Here is a 24648-nt window from a genome sequence, read left to right on the forward strand (position 1 = left end):
CAAAACTATAATCACTTCACACTGGTCAAAATGGCCATCATTAAAAGATTACCGGGACTTCCCTGGTGGTACAATGGTTAAGAATCCGCCTTGCAACACAGGGGATGCTGATTCCATCCCTAGATGCTAAGTCACTTCAGTCATGTCTGACTCTGTGTGACCCCAGAGACAGCAGCCCACCAGGCTCCCCCATCCCTGGGATTCTCCAGGCAAGAACACTGGAGTGGGGTGCCATTGCCTTCTCCGTCGATCCCTAGAGGGGGAACTAATATCCCACATGCCGAGGGGCTACTAAGCCACAACTAGAAGGTCTGTGTGCCACAATGAAAGATCCCATGTGACACAGTGAAGATCCTGTGCATTGCAACTAAGACCTGATGCAGCCAAATAAATAAATAAGATTAAAAGAATAAATGTTGGAGAGGGCGTGGAGAAAAGGAAAAAAACCCCATGCTATTAGTGGGAATGTAAATTGGTGCAGCTAGTATGGAAAACAGCAGGGTGGTTCCTTAAAAGGTAAAACAGTTGCCACAAAATCCAGCAGATACCATATATCTCTTGTGTGTGGAATCTAAAATACAACACAAATGAACTTATTTACAAAACAGAAATGGACTCAGACATAGAAAACAAAGGTTTCCAAAGGGAAAGGGGGTGGGAGAGGAATAAATCAGGAGCTTGGGATTAGCAGATACAAACTATCATAAATAAAATACATGAACAGCAAGGTCCTATTGGCATCTTCTCGACCCAGCAATGGAACCCAGGTATCCTGCATTGCCAGCAGATTCAGAGCCACCAGGGAAGCCCCCACTGTGTAGCACAGGGAGCTATATATTTGATATCCTTAATAAACCATAAGGGAAAAGAATATGAAAAATACATAGATCTATCTATGCATAAGTCACTTTGTTGTACACCAGATAGACAACATTGTATTAATAAATCAACTATACTTCAATTGAGAAAAAACAAACAGGTCTTCCTGGTGATCTAGTGGTTAAGACTCCACCCCTCCTCTGTAGGAAGCACGGGTTTGATCCCTGGGGAGTTCTCCATGGAGCTTGGTGCGGCCAAAAATAACTGAGTTTGGAGGACAGGAGTGAGTGGAGACAGATGATAGAACTTAATAACAAGTCTTTTAAAACTACTTTTTAAGTTGCAAAAGTTAACACCATGTTAAAAGAAATGCAACCAGGGAAGGACAGGACAGCAGAAAGTGCAAGGCCAGCCTGGGGGCCACGAGGAGGCGCAGGTGGGCGTGGCTCACACACCTTCAACCTCATCTCCATGAAGACCTGCATGCCAGTTCTCACACTAACCCTTCCTGGATGCCACTGTTCACCCTGTCGTGAAACATCGAACCCTATCAACCAATAGGAGAAAGCGTAGATTTCACACCTCTCCGTCTTTTATAAAACAACCCCTTGTCATTTGGCTTGTCAAGAGGTACTGGCCATCGCTAATAAGATTAAGGGATCAACCATGACAAATGGGCCTCTCAGGTGACTGGACAACTGTAATTAAACCTGATCCCCTCTCAGCTTTTACAAGGTGATGCCCCCACGTTCGTCTGCTGTGAGCCACATGACTAGTGTTCACAGGATAAAGGCTACAAGAAGGGGCGCATGTTCAGAACACAACCGGGAGCCTGTAGAGGGGTGGGAAGCGGGCGGGAGGGAGCATCACTAAGCAGTGCTCAGGAGGAAATCTCATGGATGTCAAGGACGTTTCTTCCAGTTGGCTTAAGAAAACTAACAGACATCAGGACTGGAATTTTTGTTTCCATAATGTCACACACAAAGCACTCTCCAAGTATTCAGAGGCATTCGAGTTCCGCACGAGGCTGCGCGCCTGTCTGCTCAGAACTACGGCTGTAGACACTTCTTGGGACACGTCTCCCCAGAACCCCTCCCTCCTCTCCACAGGTCCTGCCCCTCAAGCCCAGCTAGGTGGGCTCTGCTTCCGCCAGGACATTAGATCTCAAGGGCCTACACAGGGTGCCAAACTTTGGACATCCCTCTACTCCAGTCCTCTGGGGCAGGGAGGCAGGGCTGGCACCCAGTCCTCCTGACAAGCACAGGGACCAGAGTGATGCCCAGTTAGGAGTGCAACAGCCCATCAGGGCCTGGGGCCTCACCTGGAAACGCCCCTCACCCCAGCCAGCACCACAGAGTTCTTAAAGGAGACAGTCTCCCTGTTTCCTTTCTGATGTTCATCCATGTGCCCTACAGGTCTAGTCACCAGCAGACTGGTAAACCCCAGCTGGGCGCCTGCGGCTCTGTCCACCCGCTTCCTCCCACTTAAGTGACGTTATAAGGATAACCCCGAATTTGACCTAAACAGCTTTCAACTCTTTTTACTAGGTACCACTTCTGGCAACAATCCTCACCATCAAATAAGACTGTACAAAACACGCAGGAGAGGCTGGGACAGCAGGTTTCAAAAACTCACTTTATTCCAATGTGAAATGAAGACGTGATGGTTTAAAAACAAGAAAAAGTTCTTGATCAGCCGTGGGGATGCCTCGCTTGCTAGCTCCCACCCACTCCCTTTGAAACAAGGTGTCGGACAGACCATACCCATAAGCAGCTCCCCGCCAAGCCACCAGGCAGAGGCCCCAGCACGGGGACAGCTCCCTCCAGTTCAGAAGGACGGCCGTCTCCCCCCACCCGCCAAGCAGCAGCACAGGCCAGTGGCAGAGGGGGAGCTGGGGCCTGTGGGGGCCGCAGCCTTCTGCAGGCCCCTCCCTGCCACCCCCAGGGCTCCTCTCTGTCAAAGGTGCCAGTGTGGCCGAGGTCCAGGTAGGGAGCTAGGCTCCACCAACAAGTAATCACTCCTGAATTTATAACTCTTCCCCCAGGATCCATGATTCAGCCCTAGTTCCCCTAACCCCCCCACCCCCACCCCACTGTGCGTTAGGCAGCTGAGGTTCAACAAGGAGGATACATTCAGACTAGACCCCAAGGTTAGCCCCAGCTGGGGTGCAGGGAGCGGGAGGCAGCACCTCCTGCTGGGGCGGAGGGCAAACAACCAGGGCTGGGCACAGGGGTGTCTGGGGAACTGCCCCTGGCCACCCCTTTCCCCACCCCCAGCACAGCCAGGCCAGGCCCCAACCACAATCAGTAAAGCTGCTGCGGCCCTCACCCCACCACAAAGCTAAAGTGCTCCCCAGTCCTCCAGCCCTTCCGCAGAGCTCAGGCCGCCCCCTCAATCCTAGGACACAAGAAAGTGCCACTCTTTTTGGCTTCAGACCTGGACTTTCAGCCACTTCGGACTGAGGGGCCGTGGCAGCAGAAGCAGCAGCCGTCATGTCACACATACAAATGACCTGAGAAATCCCATCCGCGCGTCACTCACTGGGGACCAGCTCGGGGCTATGTACAAGTCAGGAAGGATGGATCAGGGCACTCGTGGGCACGGAGGTACTCGCACACACCTGCTCGTGGATGGGGACCTGCAGAGGCACCTGTGGGGGATGCCCACACACTCCATTCACATGTCTTCCATGAGGCCCCTGCAGCGTGTGTTCATTGAACCAGTGCAAGAACATCTCCGGGTTCAGGCAGGCCCGGGTCCCAGGAGGATGCTAGGGGTGGGGATGGGGTTGGAAACGTGGAGGAAGAGGGACTTGATTCCTCTCCTGATGTGCAGGGCGTGCCACCTTCTCCTGGAGTCTGGATCACCGGGGGCAGCTGACTGACTGTCCGTCTCTCCCCTTCTACCCCTGCAAACTCGGGGAGGAAGGGTCCTTGGCAGCCGGGGGCTGGGTGGCCGCATCCTCTGAGGCCCCCACGGGCTCTGGCTCGGTGGCCATGGGCTCCTCGGCCTTATCCCTGTTCCTGCTGGCCTCCTGGAGCTGCTGCCGCCGTGCCACCTCAGCTTTCAGATTCTCCAAGTCTTTTTGGCTGAGTAGAAGGATGGGGTGGAGGGTGGGCATCAGGGTGGGCCTGGGCCCTCCGTCACCTTCCTGGCTTTGCTTCCACTTAGGGCAAGATCAGGCTCTGCACTTTCTGCAGTGAAAGTAAGAGCTCCACATACCTGCTAGCCTCCAGGGAAGGCCTGCCTCCCATCCCGCCTAAACCCTGGGCACTCTGGCCGCTCCTGTCGGCCACAGCCAGAGCACAGGTGCAACGTGCAGCAGCTCTGCTCTGAACGCCCTAAAGCTGACCGGACCAGACCCAGGCCCCAGACAGGCGAGAGGGAGGCAGGCTGCGGGGCTTTCGAGGGCAGGGCTGTGGCTGCTTGTCCAAGAGCAAGAGACCCCCAGGGCCCAGCGCTAAGGCACGTCCCTACACGGACAGAGTAGGAGCTCAGTGAAAGAATGAAGCTGCTCTTTACATGCCTGCTGAGCAGCTTCAGTTGTGGCCAAATCTGCAAACCTATGGACTGGAGCCACCCAGGTTCCTGTCCATGGGATTCTCCAGGTAAGAATACTGGAGTGGGTTTCCATGCCCTTCTCTAGGAGATCTTCCCAACCCATGGACTGAACCAGCATTTCTTTAAAGTCTCCTGCATTGGCAGGTGGGTTCTTTACCATTAGCTCTATTACATACTGACATGAAATGATCGCCAAGATCGATTAAATGCAGGAGAAAAATATGTGCCTGGTTTGCTACCATTTTGTGCCTTCGGGGGAAGAAAGATGACAGAGCTGCGTTTGCGCCATAATGCAGAGTATTTCTGGAAGGAGTCACTAAGGGCGGTCCTTCCCAGTCTCAGCCACCTCAGTCCCGTGGTTAATAAACCAGGAAAGGAAAGGCCACCGTCCAAGTGGGGCCTCACCTGAGAGGAATGAAGAGGATGCCGTTGATGACGTTCAGCTGCTCCAAGACGCTGGCCATGCTGGGGGCTGTGAACTGAGGGGCGCGGGGAACATGAGCTGCGGAGGCCAGGGAGGAGGGGAGCCCACCCAGCCCCGTTCGGAGACCCACCTTGAGGGGCGGGATGTTGGCGCTGGAGCCGTTGCGGTAGATCTCGTTCATGGTGCGCTGCAGGGCCACGGCCTGCTGGGTCAGGCACTTGAGGTACTCGGAGCTCTCCTTGGTCTTCTCGTGGTCCTCGCCCAGCTGCAGGGCGCGAGCGGGGAGAGATGAGGGCCGCCCTCAGCTCCGCCCTTGACCCCGCCCTGCACCCCGCCCTGGCCCACCTGAGTCTTGTAGATGGTGTAGCCTTCCTTCTCGTGCTGCAGGGCGGAGCGGAACTCGGCTTTGCTCTCATAGACGCGGGCGACCAGGTGGTGGCTATAGGGAGGCAGGGCGCGGGGTGGGGGGCAAGGGAGGGACGTCAACGGGCCAGTGGGCACTAATGGCGGTGTGCGCGGGGTACTCTAGATCCCACCCCGGGATCTCTCCTGGGGTAAAACGCCAAGTCCAGGACTCAGAGAAGAGATGGAAGGTGAGAGAAATTTCCTCAGGAGTCAGATGGAGGGCAGAGTGCTGGATCCCGCGCCCGCCCTGGATTCAAGTGCTTCCTGGGACCCTGTGGCCCGGGGTCTCCCTGCCCCCTGACCCAGCACAGCCTCACCTGAGGGCCACCTTGAGGGACCTGGGCCCGTGGTACTTGGTGCTGACGGCCAGCGCATTCTCCAGGAAGCGCAGCGATAGGTCATACTCCATCACTCCGTGCAGCACCAGCCCGATGTTGTTCTGGGGGCAGTCGGGAGGGCCCTGGTCAGCTCCCACTCCCCTGGGATGGAGGCTAGTCCCGCTGCCCCTCCCCAGCACTCACGTCCAGTAGCGCCATCTCAGGGTGGTCCTCCCCGAACACGAGCAGTGTGAGGTAGCGGGCGCGGTACAGCAGGCTCAGGGCGGTGGACAGCTGGCTACTGGCAAAGCAATACAGCGCCAGGTGCATCTGCAGGGGCAGACCGGGTCAGGTGAGGTTGGCCGCCGGCCCCGCCCCGGCCCCGCCCCCGCCCCTGGCGGCTACTCACGTATTCCTGGATGGTGTTGGGGTGCTCGATGCCCATCACTCGCTCGCTCATTAGCACAGCCTTCTGCTGGTTACTGAGGGCCTGGGAGAGGTGAGGGGCTGTCATCCCCAGGTGGCACCGCCCCACACCCCGTCTGTCTGTCTGTCTCGCCCAGGAGCCTCTAGGCAGCTCAGGACTCTTCATCTCTGGCTGCAATTTCTATTTCTACTTTGCACCAAGGAGGCAAAGAAGTGGTCAAAATCCAGCTGCTGTGACCAGGGAAGTCTACACCCCACCCCGAGGCTGCTTCACATTTTAAAAGACTGTCTTAGTCTATGCAAACACTTGCATATGCAATCTAAAGTTGTACTAAAAATAAAATATTCATACTACGACAAGGAGGCATATACAGGCGAAAAAAAACAACGAGTCCTATGGCTGGAGGCGAGTGGAGCACCTGCAGTGTGCCCACACCGAGGCAGCCTCAAACCCAGGGGCTAACAAGGCGGGTGACCACCACCAGGCCCCTGGCCAGTACAGCCAACAGCACAGTCCCTGGGCAGCTTCCAGGGCGCTCACAAGGCACTGAGTGAGAACATGCCCCTCGTTGTCCCTGTGAAGGGAAGGCAGGCCCTGGCATCACTCCCACTGTGTCCACGGGCACCGCAGCTCCCCCAGGACACAGCTGCTGGGGCAGGGGGAACTGGGGGCGGGGGCGGGGGGTACAGGCAGAGCAAGCACATCCCAGGGTTTCCACCTGCTCCTCCTGGGGGACCTGGAGGTAAGCAGTATCTCTGGGATGACAGGGCTCCAGTTCTGCCTGCCTGGACCCCCCCCATCCTGCTGGGCCAGCGGGGTGAGAACACAACCCAGGGCCCAGCTGACCACCCTCAGAAGGTGCACAAGCCCACCTCGGCGTAGTCGCCCATGATGTAGTGGAGGCGGGCAAGCAGGCGCAGGCAGGCACAGATCTCCACGTGCATGGCCCCATACACGTTGTTAAACAGGTTCAGGGCCTCGTTAATAAGCTCACAGCCCTCCTTTAGGAAGCCTGCAGGGCACCCGGGGGCAGAAGGTCAGGGCTGGCCTGGGTTTGGGCTGGGGGTCCCTCTCCACCGCCCCCACCCCCCCCCCCGGCGGCCGCACCTGGCACGCACCCTGCTGTACTTTGGCCTGCCCGCTCTGAAAGAAGTGGAAGGCGTCTGAGGCCTTGGGGTTGACGTGCTTGACCACGGGGAAGATGTTAAGCACGTCCTCCTCCGTGAAGGCGGGTTTGTGGCGGCTGTCGAAGCTGTACTCCTTCAGCAGGATCTGGGGACCCCACCCAACACCCACAGGGAGCCTCAGCCCAGGCTCACACGGCCAGCACCGGCCCACCAGCTTCACCTGAGGCCCCAGGGACCCTGCAGGACGCTCCGAACCCGGCCCACCTGGATGCCAGTTTTCAGGGAGATCTCCCGCAGCAGTGTGATCTTCTGCAGCCCATAGGTCTCCACGGCCTGGTCCACCGTCTCACTGGGGAGGAGCGGAGGGTGGGACCGAGCAGCCCAGCACCCGTCCGCACCCCTCCACCTGAGCCCCTGGGCACGGGGGCCCCTCTCCCATTTCCCCAAGCAAGTGGTCTCCCGCAGGCCCCTTTCTCTTCTCCCATTCCTCCGCCGGAGACCGTCACTGCCGCACCCGCTCACGCACCACTCGAGGCTGAAGTCAAAGTAGTTCTTGGCCTCCTGGCAGATGTTCTTCCAAAGCTCCTGGGGGGTCATGATGGCCCAGGCTGTGTTATCCGCTGCCCCTGGGGGCCGGTTTCGCCTCCTCCTGTTCCTCTTCTTGGAGATGAGCTCGTCGGCTGGCAGGTGGGCCACGGGGTTGGGGTAGGAGCTCAGGAAGCAGTTCAGGAAGTGGCTGATGGCGGCCGAGAGCCCCGAGAGCTCGACCCCCTGCAAGGGAGGTGGGAGCGCTGTCACCACCCGGGCTCCCCCAACACCTCCCTGAGCCGGGCTGGAGGGAGCGGCAGTACCTGTAGGTACGTCTTGAAGATGTGCTTAGCAGAGCGGGTGATGAGCTCTCCGATGCCAATTTTCTGCACGGGTTCAGAGAAAAAGGGGGGTGTCTGGGTTGGGCTCCAGGCCTCTAGCCCAGCCCCCTGTCCCCGCTCCATCTCTCAGCCGCCCTGGGCACCACTCACGTAGATGTGGTCCAGTTGGTCACGGGCCGGGCTCCGCATCACCAGGTCCAGGACCTTGCCCAGGTAGCGCATGTTGATGCCACGCTGGCGCATCACCTCGGCCAGCGTGGCCCCGTCCATGGGCAGTACCGCGTGGTCTGTGAAGTCCTTCACCTGCAGGCTGCAGCAGGTCAGGCCCCTCCCCAGCCCAGGCCCTCTGCCTCCTCCTGCCCCAGGTCTTGCCAATGGGGGCTCCCGCTATTCTGGGGCCCTGAGGAAGGAAGGGACTAAGACCCCCTGCTCCCAGTCAGGAAGAGGAAAGGAGAGAAAGGACGCGAGCAGTAAGGATGTGAGCTTTCATCACCGGCCTTTTGCACAGCCCACCGTCACCCTGTGACTGCTGGGCCCATTGGCAGGGAAACAGCAGTGGGGGGCAGCAAGGCTCCCCTGTGACCGCACCGGAAGGAGCAGGGCCACGGCTTCACTCTGAGACTAAGCCTTGCCTTGTGGGCCCTGGAGCAGCGGGCACGGCAGGCTCGTCTCAAAGACCGGGGAACAATCACAACAGCCGCGCTCAGGGCCTCCTCGGCAGGAAGCAAGCCCTCTCTGTACACACACAGGGACTCCATACAAAGCTTCTTGCGGGGGTGGGGGCAGGGGGGTAAAGATGCTCCCACGCCCTCTGTCTGCCATCCCCTCACACGGGGGCTTTGGAGGACCATACCCCCGCTGCCAGCCCCCAAGGGAGGGCACCCAGGGCACAACTGATGCCTGCCTTGGCCCCTTTGTGTCAGAGGCCCTATTCTGGGAACGAGAACTCCCTGTTTGCCTCGCACGTCAGGAGGCTTAGGCAAAGGCTCCACGAGTTCCCAGACGCGAATGAGGCCCCAGAGCCTGTAACCCCCACTGCCCCTCCTCTGTGCCACCCCCTGCCCCACCCTGCCCTCACCAAGCCAGGTATCTGGCAGGAGAGCAGGAAGGCAGCGGCATCTTTCAGCAGCTGCTTCTGGTCCCGAACCTCCTCCTGGCAGGACTCAGGGAAGCGCACTCCTGCGGGTGGGAGGGAGAGCAAGGAGGTGTGAGCTGGCAGAAGAGAGGCGGGCACCAGACAGACACACAGACAGACAGCAGCACTCAGGTAGGCAAGCAGGCCCCCAGTACTGGGGCCCCTGAGGACCACTCACCCGGCGAGAAGATATCAGGGTTGAAGCGGACGTCAAAGGCCGTGCTGCTGATGGAACCCACTGCCTTGCATGCATTGCGGATCACCTCCCGACTCCGAGGGTCTGCTGTGAAGACATGGCCTGTTAGGAGCTGCCCCGCCTCCCCCACGGGTTGGGTAGCAGCCCGAGCCTCCCTTGGCCTGGGGCTCCCCCAGCAGCCCCACCTGTCCCGTCGTCCGAGGCAATGGTCTCTGCCAGCTCCTTCACCTTGGCCAGGCCACTAGCATTGCTGCCCTCTGCCTCGCCCCCCGCCTCGGGCGCTGGGGGATCTTCAGGCTTGGACTCCGAGGACGGGGCGTCGCCGTTCTCCAGGGACGTGGGGCTCTCCACCTTGCTGGCCTTCTGTTGCATCAGCTGTAGGGCCGCCAGCTTCATGAAGAGCAGGTACCTAGGGCACAGTGGGTGGGGTGGAGCAGGGGACGGGAGAGGAGCGTCTAGGAGGCCACCGGTCTGACAGCTTCCTGCTGGCCGTGGGGGGACCTGAGCCAGGCCCCAGCTCCTGCCCTGCTGGGCTTAAGGATGTTGGGGCCGGGGACACGTCCTATCCTGTCCAGGGAGCAATGTCCACGCGTGTGTACACGTGCCAGCCCAGCCATCCTACCAGGTGGTGGCAGGTCACAGCAAAAATGGGGATCTTCCTAGACAGGAAGACAGCTGGGTGTGTATGTTGGGGTGGGAGGCTGGCTCACCATGCAGGCCAGGGCTCCTGAGAGCATCAGGGACCCCGCTGGCGTTTTAAAAGGGAGAATTATTCCTGGCACAGGACATTTGATGGGCTAACTCCTAAGCACTGACCACCAGCAGCGGGGACCCTACCTGTGTCCCCCCCCACCCAAGGGCCATGGCACTGGGAGGTTCAAAAACGCCTAAGCAGATGTCCACACGCTTCTTGAGGAAACAGCACCACTGCAGTAGAAAGCCACCGGTCTCGCTTTTTGCCATCTACATGAAGCTCTTGGGCGTCTGTCTGTGGGGGGAAGCTGGATGCCACAGTGATGGGCCCAGAGCTCGTTCCTCTTCACTTCCCAAAGCCTCCCCGGTCCGGGGTCAGACGCCAGCACCGCCCTCCTTGCCTGAGGCTGCAGCCGCAGGCCCGTGCCCCACCTGTGCTCCACGAAGGCGTCCACTAGCTCCTGGCGCAGACAGCACAGCTTGTGGCGGTGTGCGCGGGGGAAGCCGGCGCGGGTGCACTCCTCGGGCAGCGCCTCGCCGGGCACGGGCAGGAAGTTGAGGTCGGGGGGGAAGGTGCGCAGCAGGTCCAGGATGTAGTGGCGCCCGTCGTTGCCGATGATGCCCTTGCACTCCACGGATGAGCAGAGCTCCACCTCCTCGTCCCGGTCGTTGAGCACCCGGTGCCTCAGGATCTTGAGGGGACGGCTCGTGCGCTCCAGCAGCTCCAGGTACCGCGGGTGCGACACCACTGTCTTGCCGAAGTCAATGGAGCCGTAGATGACACTCTGCTCCTGGTCCCGCTCCAGGATGCCGGGGATGATGGACTGGGCCGTGACACGGTAGCCGCGGTAATCCACCACCACCGTGCCCAGCGTGTACAGCCCCTCCACGTCCACCGCGTTGTACGTGCGCACGCCGTTCAGGTCGTTCGTGGGCGCCACGTAGGCCGCCACGTCCCCGCCGAAGTCCTTGTAGTGGTCGCGAACATCGAAGCCCAGGCTGAAGAAGATGTTGTTCCAGATGAACATCTGCATCTTGGTCTCCTCGCTGGGGTTGATGGCCATCACGTTGCCGTCGATGACCGCCATGGCGCCCCGTGTGGCTGCCGCCGTGAAGTCGCTGTGCACCTGGGGGCCGGAGGTCAGAGGGTGAGGGAGCCGTGGTGTCCGTGCATCTCACCTGGCCAAGCTCACCGGGGCTGGCGGAGGTAAGCAGGACGAAGGTTTCTCACACTTGGAAAAGCGCCAGAAACCCCAGTTCAGAAAAAACGTAACACCTATGGGCTTCCCTGGTGGCTCAGCTGGTAAAGAATCTGCCTGCAATGCAGGAGACCTGGGTTCCATCCCTTGGTTGGGAAGATCCCCTGGAGATGGAAACAGCTACCCACTCCAGTACCTTGGCCTGGAGAATTTCATGGGCTGTATAGTCCATGGGGTCACAAAGAGCTGGGCATGACTGAGTGACTTTCACTTTTATCAAATACTTGGAGAGACAGCAGAGCTCAGTGATTACGGGGGGCAGGAGGACTTGGGTGGGTCTAGGATCCACCAACTATGTGCCAGGTGATCTCTGCTGGATCACCTCTCAGATCTGTCTTCGTGTCTATGGTGAAGGTGAAGGTGAAGTCGCTCAGTCGTGTCTTGACTCTTTGCGACCCCGTGGACCGTAACCTACTAGGCTTCTCCGTCCATGGGATTCTCCAGGCAAGAATACTGGAGTGGATTGCCATTTCCTTCTCCAGGGGATCTTCCCAACCCAGGGATTGAATCCAGGTCTCCGGTAGTGCAGGCAGACACTTTAACCTCTGAGCCACCAGTCTATAGATGACATAAAAGTATCGACCTTGAGGGGCCTTCCCTGGTGGTCCACTGGTTAAGAGTCCATGCTTCCACTGCAGGGGCCATGGGTTCCATTCCTGGTTGGGGAAATCAGATCCCATATGCCTAGCAGTGCAGCCAAAACAAAGCCATCGCCCTTTATAAGGTGTCGGGAGATTACAAGCCTGCATGGCACCTGGCCCAGCTCCTGGCAAAGTGAGCACCCAGGACATTTATAGTTACCGTTATCATCTCTAGTAAAATTACGGGCGATTTTAAAGCTTTTTTTCCCCTGAAAGCACTGCTTTTTCCTCATCTCTGTCAGCAAAAGCACTGAGGACATCAGAGGACACGTGTGCCCAGGTTCCCATATGGCTTCGTTGGGAGGGAAATGGGCGTGGGCATCACTCAGCCCATTCTGGAGATGGCTCCCTGCCCCCAACCCCTACCCGCAGACTCTAAAATCTCAGAGAGGCCAGGAAAAGGGGCTGGGGTTGTCTGCTGGGAGGCAGAAAGTGGCAGAATGGCCTGGAAGGTCCCCAAAGGCCCTTATCCACAGAAGCCCTTGTCCAGCTTCCCTCTTATCCACAGGAAACCAGTGGGGAGGCGGCTGGCGGGCCTGAGGCTGTGGTCAGGCCTGCGGGGCCACGGGCACCTTGAATATGGCCCTTTCTCGCAGCAGTCGCTCAGGCAGGTTCTTCCGAGGCAGTTCCCGTGTGGTCTGTAGCTCCTCGTTCCAGTCCCGGGTCTACAGAGACCAGGAGGGATAGGCCAGCTCAGCCTGAGCCCCCACCACCTGCTCGGGGCAGTCCCGCCCCCCTGCCACCCTGTGCAGCCCTATAGGCACCGAGAACCCAGCCTGGGCCCCGCAGGGGAAAGGAGAGAGGAGCCGGGGATGGCCACAGGCACCTGTCCAGGAATGTGCTCCTCGTAGCCCAGCCGGGAGGTGTAGGCATCCTCTGCCCGCACGCAGTCCATGGCATGCTCTGCCTGGGGGGCTGTCCAGCTGTACACCTGGAATGGGGTGGCGATCCTCTCGAAGGGGTGGCGCTGGACCCTGCAGCGAGCAGAGGGGAGATGGGGTGGCCCAGTGAGCCCAGAGCTCTGCCCTGGGCCTGTTCTTCGAGGCCACACTGTCTCCTCACTAATGCTCTGTTCCTGGAGAGTCCAGCAGGGGCGCATAGCCACCTGTCCCAGGGCTGCTGCCTCAGGGGGGAGGCTCTGGGTGCTGCGTGTCCAGCTTCTTAGCACAGAAGTGCTATATCCCAGGCCTCCAGATCACCCACCCTGGGAGATGAGAGACCAACAGGCCAAGGCGCTACCTTTTCTTCTGCAGGGCGGCAAAGTTTTTTTTGAAGGTTGGGCTGATCTGGTTGAGCAGCTCCACCAGGGAATGGCTGAGGAAGCGGGGGCTGGCAGGCTTGGGGTTGAAGTGATACGCCGTGGACCTGCAGAGAGGGTGATCACTGTGCCGGGTGCCCCCCAGGCGGCTGCCCACGGGCTCCCCATGGGCTCGCATAGGGACTCACTGGTTCAGGTAAAATCCCCGGGTGGAGGCTGTGATGCTGACTTGTCGGTCCTCAGCTGTGATCACGAACAGGTACATGAGGTCCCCGTGCATCCTGCGGTTCCCGGGGGGCGGGTTCCAGCCGCTCATGGTGAGCACCTTCAGGCACTGCAGGGGCTGCGGCAAGGGCTGAGTGTGAGCGGGCCATGCCTCCTGGTGGGCGGTCCCCTGCCCCCGTCCCCAGAGACTAGCTCCCACCTTCCAGTCCCGGTTCTGGGGCTGTAGAGGACACAACGGCCGCTCACGGCTCCCAGGAAGAATGTACTCGGGCGGTGTGCAGTCGATGGGGTCCATCTCCAAGCCCTTCTTCCGCTTCCCACTGTCTGAGGGACCCGAGGCTGGTGGTCAGCACATGATGGCCCAGGGGGTCCAACACCCTCCCCAGCTCAAGTGGCCCTGGCCTGGGTGCTTCCCGCTTCCCTCCGGTGGGAAGGCTGAGGCCTCCAGCCCCCTTCACCAGCCCCAATTCAACTTGCTCCCAGCCCCTCTGCCCAACCGCCAGCCCCAACTCCTCCCGCACCTCCCAGGTCGCCATCAGTAAAGACGCTCAGGAAGGACAAGGAGTTGCAGTCAACCCCATTGAAGGCATCGGAGGGGTCTAGGCTCTTGAGCAGGTCTCGAACGTGGCGCACATGGATGCGGGCCTCTCGCACTGTGTACGGTTCTGTCGGGAGGCAGAGGGGCAGGGCGTTACCAGGGCAACAGCCTCCCCAGTGGAGAGAAGTCGGCCTGAGCACAAGCAAGGGTAGCACTGATTTTCAATTTTAGGCTTTAACTTGCAGATTCCCTTATGAACACCTAGGCTGGAAATCTGCTTTCTACACACATATCTGACTATCAGCAGGGATCCTTGTTTGCAAAGAACCTTCTGCCAAAGGGCATAAGAAGTACCTCTGGAAGTGCACATAGGCTGTGGCAGCCCACAGAAGCCCCCTAATTCTCTGTCTATGAGTGTCACACTGGCTAGGTTGTCCCCACATGCTCAGTCCATTTCTCCTGGGTCAGGCCTCCCCCAGGGCAGTAGAGGCTCAACCCTGCTCCCCAACTCACATTTCAGGAAATCATGAGGGCTCTTCAGAGGGAGGTGGGAGGACCCGTAATTGGATAAGTCTGGGCACAGCCGAGTTACTTTTCCCCCACATTCATTCTTTGGGTGACATGCCTAGAACCTCTGCGCCACTCTCCCCAGGTGACCTAAGTTTACGGGATCTTTTCTTTTTTATTTTAACAAATAGACCAGCCTCATCATGTCAGCTGATTGCTCCGCAAGGGGCCTAACTTTCACGAGCCATGAAACTTCAGTTTTCTTAAGAGACTGAACTTTTATCGCTATAAAATTTGTATGGGCTGATTCCAAGCACTTGCTTGCTACTGTTTGTTTGTTTGTTTTTAAATCATGACTCTGATATTTAACCCTGAAGTTGGAGGGTGTGCCAGAGAGGACCAGAGAAGCAGACCTGTGCTCCTGTCCTGTTGCCACAAGTCCAACACCGCCCCAAGCCTCTACATGCTCATCCATGACACAGACATACCAAGATGCCAGTGGGAGGGGCAGGGTGGGGAGAGTGCCACCTGGCCCCGCCTTCTCGTGTCCCGGCCCCCCCGGGGAGCTGCTCGACTTCCAGACAAACCTTCCACCACGCGCAGCACCGAGCCCTCCTGCAGCCCCTCCACGCTGCGCAGCTCTGAGAAGTGGTCCAGCATGTTGCCATCCAGGTGCAATGAGAAGCAGGTGCGGTGACATGTGTCTTCACGGTCCATGAGCACCTGATGGATCTCCTGCACCATCTCCTGGGGGGAGACCTGCCAGGGAGAGGGCCCCCACCACCCTGGTGAAAACATACCAGTTTCCCCAGCCCCAGATACCTGGGTCCCTAAAATCAATGCTTCAAATACCATTTTCCCCTTTGTGGCTTGTATTTTAAAGTCCAGGACCTGCCCATAAGTACTGTGCCCACCTGCACCTGTGTGTGTGCATGTATGCAGGGTGTATATACATGTGTAGGACAGAGCCTGGCCTCATTACCCACAGGCTTCAACTATTCCTGCAGACTCTGAGCAGAGGTGTAAGAACAAGGAAAAGAAAACAGCCAACTTGCCTCCTCCCTATGACTTCCTCTTTCAGGAAGGTGTGGCCTGGGGCTCAAGCCTGTGGGTCCAGAAGATGCAACAGGCCTCATCTGGTTCCCCAAGGAGTCCATTTGCAAGGCCTCTGGGAGGCTCTGCTCTTGGAGACGACCATTACCTCTCTCCTCCCAAAGTAAAAGTGTTTGTTGCTCAGTTGTGTCTGACTCTTTGCACCCCATGGACTGCAGCCCGCCAGGCTCTTCTGTCCACAGAATTCTCCAGGCAAGAATACTGGAGTGGACAGCCATTCCCTTCTCCAGGGGATCAAACCAGGGTCTCTTGCATTGCAGGCAGACTTAACCCTGAACCACCAGGGAAATCCCTCTTCTCTCAAGCAGACAAACTCCAGCCAGAGAGTTGACATACCCGAGGCTGGGGAGCCCTGGGACCCCAGTACTAGCCAGCCACTACTGTACTCCTCCCTAGACAGGGCTGGCAGTCCCAACTGGGATCTGGCCTCTAGCAATGGGGCAACAGTTTGAACCTGGACTCCCACATCCACCACGTGAGTGACCTTGGAAGGCAGAGGACCCTGTTTCCTGCCTGCGACCCCATCGTCATCCCGCCTCATAAGCCCAGCCTCCAGCACCCCTCCGCTATCTTACCTGGAGGGAGAAGGGCTCGATCCCAGGAGCCAGGATCTTCACTGAAAAGCCTGTGTCCTGAATGACGATGACTTCCTGTCCGGTGGTCTCCTCTCCCGGCTCGGTCTCGTCGAGCCCGTTTTCCCGGGGTGGTTCAGCAGGCCCTTCTTCCTTTTTCAGGCTCTCTGGGCAGTCCCCATTCAACAGCATGACTGAAGGCAGCTCTGAAGGGGACAAGGGGGCTGAGTCAGATGGGCCTTGCTGGTGAGGTCTGCCTCCAGCCAGGGTGGGCAGCGCCCTACAGAATGGCGTCGGCCTGTCCTCCCCAGACCTGGCCCTGTGCCAGGCCCACCATACCCCAAGCACACAACTCCTCCCGGCACCCCCGCTCTGGCCATCTGCAGGCTCCTGCCTGCACCCTCCACACCCCGGGCACTTGTTTCCCATCTCTCCTCAGGACCCCTGTCTGGCATCCATGAGATTAGGCTCCCCAGACAACTCCCCCAGAGTCACCAATGCAAGTCGCTTCAGCAACACTCCCCACATCCACTTCCCCCTCTTCCCTGATGGACACTCTGGTCCCTTCCTTTCCAGCTCAACTTCTCCCACAGTCCAGCTGTGGGTGTCGTGGGCCCCAGCCACTCCTCATTTCCATCTCACCCTTATCTGTGATTCTAAATGCCCTCCCACCTCACAGCTCATGTGACCCATCCAGGCTTCGATCCAGGTTTTCAACGTGTGCCCATCCCCAAGGCCTTGCCAGACTCATCTCATCAGCGTGGAATTTACCATCTTCCACTAACCAGCCCCTGCTCTGCAAATGCCCCTCACCACACCCCAACCTAATCACAGGACGATTGCAGGCCATTTTCCCTATTTCAAGAATACCACTTGCTGTACACCTGTAATTAATATAACATCGCAGGGACTTCCCTGGTCGTGCAGTGGATAAGAATCCGCCTGCCAATGCAGGGAACACAGGTTCGATCCCTGGTCGGGAAGATTCCGCATGCTGCGGAACAGCTGAGCCCGTGTGTCACAACACCGAGCCCATGAGCTGCAACTACTGAAGTCTGTGCATCTAGAGCCTGTGCTCCGCTACCGAGAGAAGCCAACACAGGGAGAAGCCCGCACAACGCGATGGAGAGTAGCCCCTGCCCGCAAGATAAAGTCTGCTACATGTCACGCCAGATAAAGCCTGAGAGCAGCAGTGAAGACTCAGTGCAACAAAACAAAAACAAAAACCCTTAACACTGTAAGTCAATTGTACTTAAAAACAAAAACACCTAGCATATGTACCAGTCCTAACTATGTGTGTATAGGCACATTTACATCTTTGCCAGCAGAAAGACTAAAAGATCCAGAATTCAGTGGCTTTCCTTGAATAGGATTAAGAGTGATTTAACCTTTTCCTTATAAGTCTGTACTTTCCTTACTGTATGACACAATTGTTTAACTAGTGTTTATTTTAGGGTATGATTTAGAAAAAAAAATGTATGAGGAGTTTTTTGAGAAAACTAGGACCCTGAAACTGTAGGGAGCAAATTCTCTGAGCAACTTTGTGAATTGTTCATATTTTACATTCGAAATCGACAAGCAATCTACATTTTCATGGTATGACCATATCCTTAGATGAGTAGCTTAAATGTGATCCAAAGACAACACTTGTGCTTCCACGAATGAAATTCTGGTCACTAGAGATAATCGCTTTTTAAAATAAAGTGCTTTTTAAGTTGATGTTAAATGTGACCATAGTAAAAACATAAAATGTTTCAATTAATGGTAAACCTGCATAATTAATGGTTAATATGAGCAAATGAAAACCCACAGAATCAAATAAACACAGCCATTTTGCCTCTTCCAAAAACAATAAAAAGGTACCACTTAGAATGTTCTAACACTCTCCACTGTTTACAGGATCCAAACGTCTTGGGTCGAAAGTCCCTCTCAGCTCCTGCGTTCTCTCCATCAAGGTGAAGCTACCCCAGACTACTCAGGAATCTCAGAACAGGCCACACATCTTGCCTCCCACCTGTGCTTTGGTGTGCTGACCCCTACATACCACTCCGCCTGGCAGGCTCCTACTCATCTGTCAAGGCCTAGGTGAAATAAATCTCCTTCCTGGAAGCCTGACCAATGACTCCTGACAGCACTTGGGGTGGCTGTTCACACTAGCAGCTCTGTCTCCCTCCTTCTATCCTGCCCACTCAACAGAAAGGCACTGAGCTAATGAATTAATTACTGTAAAAGCCTAACATCTGTGAATAGCAATGGACTCATGTGGGGAGAGGAGGAGCAGGTGAACAGTTCCCCCAGGAACTAGGGGGAGCAGAGGAGACCCCCCACCCTGACCCTGGGGCACAGAGGAGGAACTCACAGAAGCCCTCCAGCACAACAGAGGCCTGCCTGGAGGCTCGTCGGCCCGCGGGGCCTTCCCTTCTGGGTCCACCTCGCAGCCAGACTGGCCCTGCGCTTATCTGTGAGCTCCAGATAGACCAGCTCGCCGGGCCTGCTCCGGACCCCAGTGATCCCCTCTGGATTCCACCTCCTCGTCCCTACCCTGCTGTGAGGAGCGGGGATGCGGCACATTGCCATAGGGCTGTGTGGGCTCTACCCAGACCCACCATCGCCTCGGGAAAGAGCAGAAAAGTCCAGATAAGCCTGGCACATAAGGGCACACCGCGGGTGGGCAGAGGTTGACGTGGAGAAACGCCACTCCCTCTTACCATGTCCCCTCAACTTAGTGATAAACAGAACCGCCAGGCACTCAGATACAGTCCCATCCTCCTCCCTCGAAGAACCACGAGCACCTCTCCTTTGAGTGAACCCCCAGCCCCTGGAAAGTGAGCAGCCAGCCCAGGAGAACCTGGCCGGCTCCGCGACAATGCAGACAGAACAGCGCGGTGGGAGATGGGTGGCGGCTGGTCAGGCTTCAAAACGCAGCAAGAGCCGTGACAGGCTCGAGACAGCCTTCGCCCACTGAGTCCTTGAGAAAGGCTGCGCTGGCTGACGAGCCTTGGGGACGAGGGGCCCCTGCCCAGTACGGCACAGCCGCTTTGAGGTCTGAGACCCCAAAGGTGGGAAGCCAGAGACCTGGACCTGAACAGGTGTCCTGTGCTCCCTGAGTCCGGGTCGTGAGGACAGACGAGGGCCAGGGTGGTCACAGCTCCCGCTCCCCCTCCCTGGCCAGGGGCCCTGCCCAGGAGGCAGGCACCATACACCAGGTTCCCCCTCAGGGGGCACGCAATGCCCTACCAGATTTCAAAGGCATGTGGCTGGTTTCCAGGGGCCTCCACTCCCCTAAGGACAGCCCGCCCTCCCCTTCCTCTTTCCTCCAATGGACCCTGAGGGTCTCCCTACTGACGGATCAAGGCCCAGTGACCTCCCCACAAGAGGCCAGCTCACTGCCCCCACAGCCCACCTGGTGTGGTCGGCCGCTGCCCCTTCCTGGGTTCTGGACTCACGGGACCTCTGTAGCAGCGAGGCCCACCGCTCTGCGGCTCAGGCCCGGCACTGCCCGTGTCCCTTGTTCCGGGCTGTGCCTCCACCCTGGCCCCCATGCAGCTGGTCGGCCCCGGGCTGGAGCTCTGGTTGGCTTCGGGTTTCAGCGGGACCAGGCCTGCCGGGGCGGCCCTGGGAAGGGCACACTCCCCCTGCCTTGCATCCTGCTCAAGGTCGGCCAGGACGGCTGTGGGCCAGGAGGCCCTGGTGGCTCCGGGACCCCGGGTACAGCTGCCACCAGGGCTCAGGCCCGCCTCCCCAGATCCCCCCCAAAGGGGGTCACTGCTGGTGAAGCAGTTAGTGGGGCAGGAGAACCCGGCGTCTGGGCTACCTGGGACCCTCCGGATCGAGGGCCCGGGCGACTGGGTGGCAGGGGTAGGGCCCAGCAAGGGGGTCCTCTCCTCTGCCCCAACTCCAGTGGGGGTGGGCAGGACCGCTTCCGCCAGCTGCCGGCAACAGCTGGCGCAGACCCGGGCCCAGGCCATGAGGTGGCTGCCCCCTGTCCACTGGCGGCCGCTGAGCGCCCTGCCTGCCTCCTCCTGGGTCAAGTGGCTGGCGGGGGCCTCTGGCTCATGCTGCCCCCTGCAGGTGACCTGGCAGCTCTCCCCTTCCTGGGAAACACCCGTTCTGGTGGGAGGGGGGAGGGGCCCCCAGACTCCCAGAGGACAACTGCACCGGTGCCCCGGCCTCCAGCTCCACCAAGGAGCTGGCAGGCTCTGACTTCCCTTCCCAGCAGCCCCTGCGCTGCCAGGAGAAAACCAAGTCTCTCCCCTGGGGAAAACAGAGCTGGCAGCAAGAGACCCAAGGCCGTGTGGCGGTGGAGGAGGAACATGCCCAGCCTCGCCAGGACGCCTTCCCAGGGCCTCTGACTTGTTGCCAGGGCCCAGGCAGGGCTGCTCCGGCATCCATACTAACCAGAGTGGGGGTGGGGAGTCAGGCCTCCTTGGCCCCCTTCCCTCCCCTCCAGTCCTGTCCAGACAGCCCTGAAGGGCTGGCATGCAGCAGGCCCTTGGCTCCCTGCAGCCCCCACCAAGGGTTTCTGGCTCACACACTCTGAGCGGAAGGTACAGAGGGCCAGGCAGGGCCCCTCTGCTCCCACTACCCTCCACAAACGCGCCCTAACCCTCTGGAGAGGAGGGCGGGGCAGGGCAGCCTGGCAATGACCCCTGAGGAGCTGCTTCCACCACCCCCATCCTGGTTACCACAGAGCCAAGGCTCACTCTAGGCCCGGTTCACGGCAGGTCCCTCCATTAGCTCGACCAGCCCATCTCACTTGAGGAAACTGAGACTCCAAAATGTTAAGAGCGAGCAGGCTGCCCAAGGTTGCAGAGGCAACAGGCAGCCAGGCCAGGTCAAGAAAAGACCAGGTCTGTCAGAGGTCCAAGCCCAGGCCTGAATGCCACCCTCTAGGCTATAGCCCCCACCAGGTAAACAGGACCCCCTTCCTCTATCCATACCCAAGCCTCCACACCATGCCTTCTTACCCCAGGGAGAAACCCCTCAGGATCTGGGACGTAGGGAAGGAGATGAGTGATCCTCTGCAGAAGGGGAAGGGGTTGCCCCAACAGCATGGCACACCCCCCACCCCAAGTCTTCACTGGCCAGACCAGAATGACGAGATGAAGCACAGCCCTGCCCTGGCCTGGAAGAAAATGGATCCAATGGGCAGCAGAGAGGAGTTAGAAAAGAAATGTAAGCCATCCCAAGTGGCTCCTGTGTGCATTCTCCAGCCTGGCATGGCCTCACTCAATAGACTGTGCCAGGGCCAGGCCCCGCCCCAGCCAAAACCTCTGCAGGTGAGGCTCCGGGCAGGAAGTAAGGCCTCACAAGGGATCATCCCAGGAACCTGGGGCTTCAAGAGAAAAGGGTGGGGGCAGGCAGCCTAAGGAGGGCCCCAAGGAAGGAGGCATCTGCTTGCCTCCATCCTATCCCCACCCAGGCCAGAATCAGGTCTGTGGGGCCTGGGAAGGATCTAGTGTTCCCTGAATTGCTCTGCTCAGGCCCACCCAAAAGAAGCGCTCTGGGGGGTACCATCCAGTAGCTCCCGTAAGCCCCCAAGCTCCTCTCCAGTCTGCCAGCCCCCTGTCCCTCTGCTCCAGGCCTGGACTCCAAGCAATCCTCCCCTAGGAAGAAGGAACTCGACACACCACCATGAACTTGAAAAACCTGCCTGTTCTCTTAACCCCTAAAAGCAGCTTTATTCCTAAGAAGGCAACTGACCCTTGGTCCCCCCACCTCCCTCCACAAAAGGCCTTGATCACTTCCTCAAGGGGGCTAAGAGTCTTCCAGAGCTGGGTACTGAGGTCAGAAACCTGGGAGAGGGTCTGTTGGGAAGAGTCTCCATAAAAGCCCCATCCTCCTTTGAATAAATTCAGGCTGGCTGAAATCAAGTCCTGGCTCTATACAAGCTTCCCAGAGGGTTCGAGAGCCCATGTTCCACCTGACTGTGGGCTTCCAGTTTCCCCTAAATGAACAGCTAGCTGGATGCGCCCCTGACCCAGGTTGTGGCAAACAGAGTCCCTCAGAGAAATTCTCCAATTCTCCTCTCTCCTGAGCCCTGAGTTCTCAGCATCCCAGCCCACCCCATATGCCTCTCCCAGCCTCCTCTGGGACAGGCTAAGGCAGCCTTGGCAATCTGGCCAGGAGCTGGAAATCCAAATGCTAAATGGCTGTGTGACCTTGGGCAAGTCGCTTCATCTCTTCAGGTCTCTGCTAGAGAGGAAATCAGCCTGCTCTTATCTAGCCTGCTCCACTGATTCAGACAGAGCCTCACTGGGGTGAAGCCTGGCAGGTTGGAGTCATCAGCATTTGTCACTCTGCCCAAACCTTGGCCTTCTTCAGGCAATCAGCAAGGCTGCCACAGTACCTATGCCCCACCACAAGCCAACCTGGCTGTGGCCCGTTATAGGGCCAGAGAGCCCATCTAGCCCTGCTCTGATCCTGACTCACTGAAGCTGGAGAGGGAGATGAAGATGACAAGTGTCTTTTGAGGAGAGTTGTGGGAGTGGAAGGCAGGGTTAGTTCCGCACTCCCACTGCCACCCAGGGCAGAAAGGAACATAGCTCTGAGGCTCTGAGAAAGATTTGAAGCAGATAGCCCAGGGGCTGGGGAGGGGCTCCCGGGCCTCAGAGCTGGAGTCAAAGATGTGATGGAAGGAACAGAAGAAGCCTGGGAGAGAGGCAGACACGACCAGAGAAAAACTGCAGCCACTCCCAAAGTCAATGCCACACAGTCTCCACGGGGAAGAGCTGGGAGATCAACTCCATGCTGACGACCTTTGCCTTAAAAACAGCAACTCTGGGCTGACCCACTTTTCGCAATAAGGCGGGTTAATGATCAAGTTCTGGCACAAACACTACCTCCTGCCAAGGAGTTCGGCTTTGTCCCCATACATAGGTAGACACCCCCCACTCCAAGTCTGCCCACCAGGCCGACATCTAACAGGGCGGAGATCAGAGTTTGCATAACAGGGGTTAAAGCCTTGCCTCTGGGAATGAACCACAGAAACCCCCTCTCAAAACACACACTCTCAACTTGCGGTCTTCCCACAGACCAAGCCTCAGAAGTCCCAAGTTGAGCCGAATTCGCAAGGCTGCAGCCGGGTGCACAGGGAACGCTAGGGATCCTGACGGAAAGGGGGTGCTAGACGGAGCAAGTGTCAAGTGACCCCAGTCGGGGGAGTTCCCCAAGCCCGGGCGCGTAGGGGGTGGGGCCGCCGAGTCCACCGATCTGCGGAGCCGGCGCACCCCGAAACCGCGTGTGCGCGCACGTGTCCCCACGATCTGGCACGCGTGTGTTCGCCGCCGCTGCCCTCCCCGGGATCCCACGTGTGTCAAGTCCGGGCCGCAGCCGGGGGCGACAGTGAAGGTGACCTTCAGGGCGGGGGCGCCCGGTGGAGGGCTCGGCGAGATGCGACCCGGTCAGGCGCGGAGAAAAGGCAGCGGTCCCCACGCCACCCCAAACCCACGCGCGCACTCGGCCCAGTCCAGCCTCCAGCCCGGGTGCCCCCTAGTCCCGGCCCCACTCACCCGCCGCGCCTGGCCGCCCCTTGCCACCGGCCTGCGAGCTGGGCTCCCGAGCGCTGTCCGCCGGGGCTGCTGCCGGCAACTCGTCCGTTTTGATGACCATGGCGGCGGAAGCCGGCGTCCGCCTCGGCTATCCGCGCCGCCCGCCGCGCCACTAACCCAAGTGCCCTGCGCGCCGCTGCCGCTGCGGGAAGGACGGAGTCACCGGCCCACGTGGTGCGCGCTGTAGCCTTTGACCCCGCCGCGGCTTCTCTGCCCCGCCCTCGCGCCCGGCCCGGCCCACGAAGGCCCGCGAGGGACAAAATATGCCACGCCTCGTTCTCTGGGTACCAACGCGGTGACTTTCTGGAACGCCTTAAAGGGAACGCGCCCTGTCTTTGGCGAGAAATAGGCAACGGGCGCCCTCGAGGGGCGGGGCTACGGAAAGGCGTCCTTGCGGTTTGCCGCCCGTCGGGCGGGCGCCTTGACCTTGGGTGGAGACTAGTCTAGGACTGCTATTGCATACTGTCTCCTCCCCCAATGGTTTCCTGTTGCAAGTCTGCCAAATGACCACGCGGTCTGTAATCTGCAGTGGTAACCTGACCCTCAGCGACCCCTCACCGAGCCTCCCGTAGTCCCTCGAAGGGGTGGGGCTAGGGTGCCCAAGGTTTCTTTAGGAGGGCGTGGAAGGTAGCCTAGGGCGTGGTGACAAGAGGCAAGGTGTTAGGTGGCTAATTGAAGTGTCAGGGCCCACGAAACTTTGTGCTGAGCCACAACAGGCTCAGGAGCCTGGACGCCTCCCCTCCCTCCACCAGATGAGTCCTCACATCTGGGCTGGTACTTATCCCCAGTTTTGAGTGGAGGAAGCTAAGCTCAAGGTCACACGGAGAGAAGGACTTTAGCTGGGCTAGGCTAAATCCACAGCCTGGACATTTCGTTCATGTTTTCAGATGTTTGCGACCTCGTGGGGACTGAGAAGTTAGGTCAGAGAATGCTGCCCAGTGACATTTTACCAGGTCTTGCCAGTGAGTTGAAGTAGAGAGTGGAAGGGTCTTCCTTGCACAAGGCCAGGAGG

The 24648-nt window shown here is 58.6% G+C and overlaps 1 protein-coding gene across 3 annotated transcripts; it reads right to left on the reverse strand.

Moving 5' to 3' along the window:
- CLUH (clustered mitochondria homolog) lies at positions 2435–23816 on the reverse strand. 3 transcript variants are annotated; one of them, XM_018064415.1, is made up of 26 exons: positions 23598–23816; positions 16090–16292; positions 14989–15160; positions 13878–14021; positions 13556–13680; positions 13320–13474; positions 13113–13238; positions 12700–12847; positions 12446–12538; positions 10406–11100; positions 9466–9689; positions 9263–9367; positions 9028–9128; positions 8100–8252; positions 7932–7994; positions 7607–7851; positions 7345–7429; positions 7072–7225; positions 6826–6965; positions 5936–6016; positions 5731–5856; positions 5527–5648; positions 5150–5243; positions 4935–5069; positions 4786–4859; positions 2435–3908 (listed from the first exon to the last, which is right to left on the reverse strand). In XM_018064415.1, the coding sequence occupies exons 1-26, from the start codon at positions 23695–23697 to the stop codon at positions 3722–3724; spliced, it is 4050 nt and encodes a 1349-aa protein (XP_017919904.1). In that variant the 5' UTR covers positions 23698–23816; the 3' UTR covers positions 2435–3721. The 3 variants fall into 3 exon arrangements, with proteins under 3 accessions (XP_017919904.1, XP_017919906.1, XP_017919905.1); XM_018064416.1 differs by having other exon boundaries at positions 3722–3908; positions 9263–9364; XM_018064417.1 differs by lacking the exons at positions 14989–15160; positions 16090–16292; positions 23598–23816 and having other exon boundaries at positions 13556–13676; positions 13878–13993.

The sequence above is a fragment of the Capra hircus genome, chromosome 19, assembly GCF_001704415.2.
Source record: "Capra hircus breed San Clemente chromosome 19, ASM170441v1, whole genome shotgun sequence".
In the NCBI taxonomy this organism is placed as follows: Eukaryota; Metazoa; Chordata; class Mammalia; order Artiodactyla; family Bovidae; genus Capra; species Capra hircus.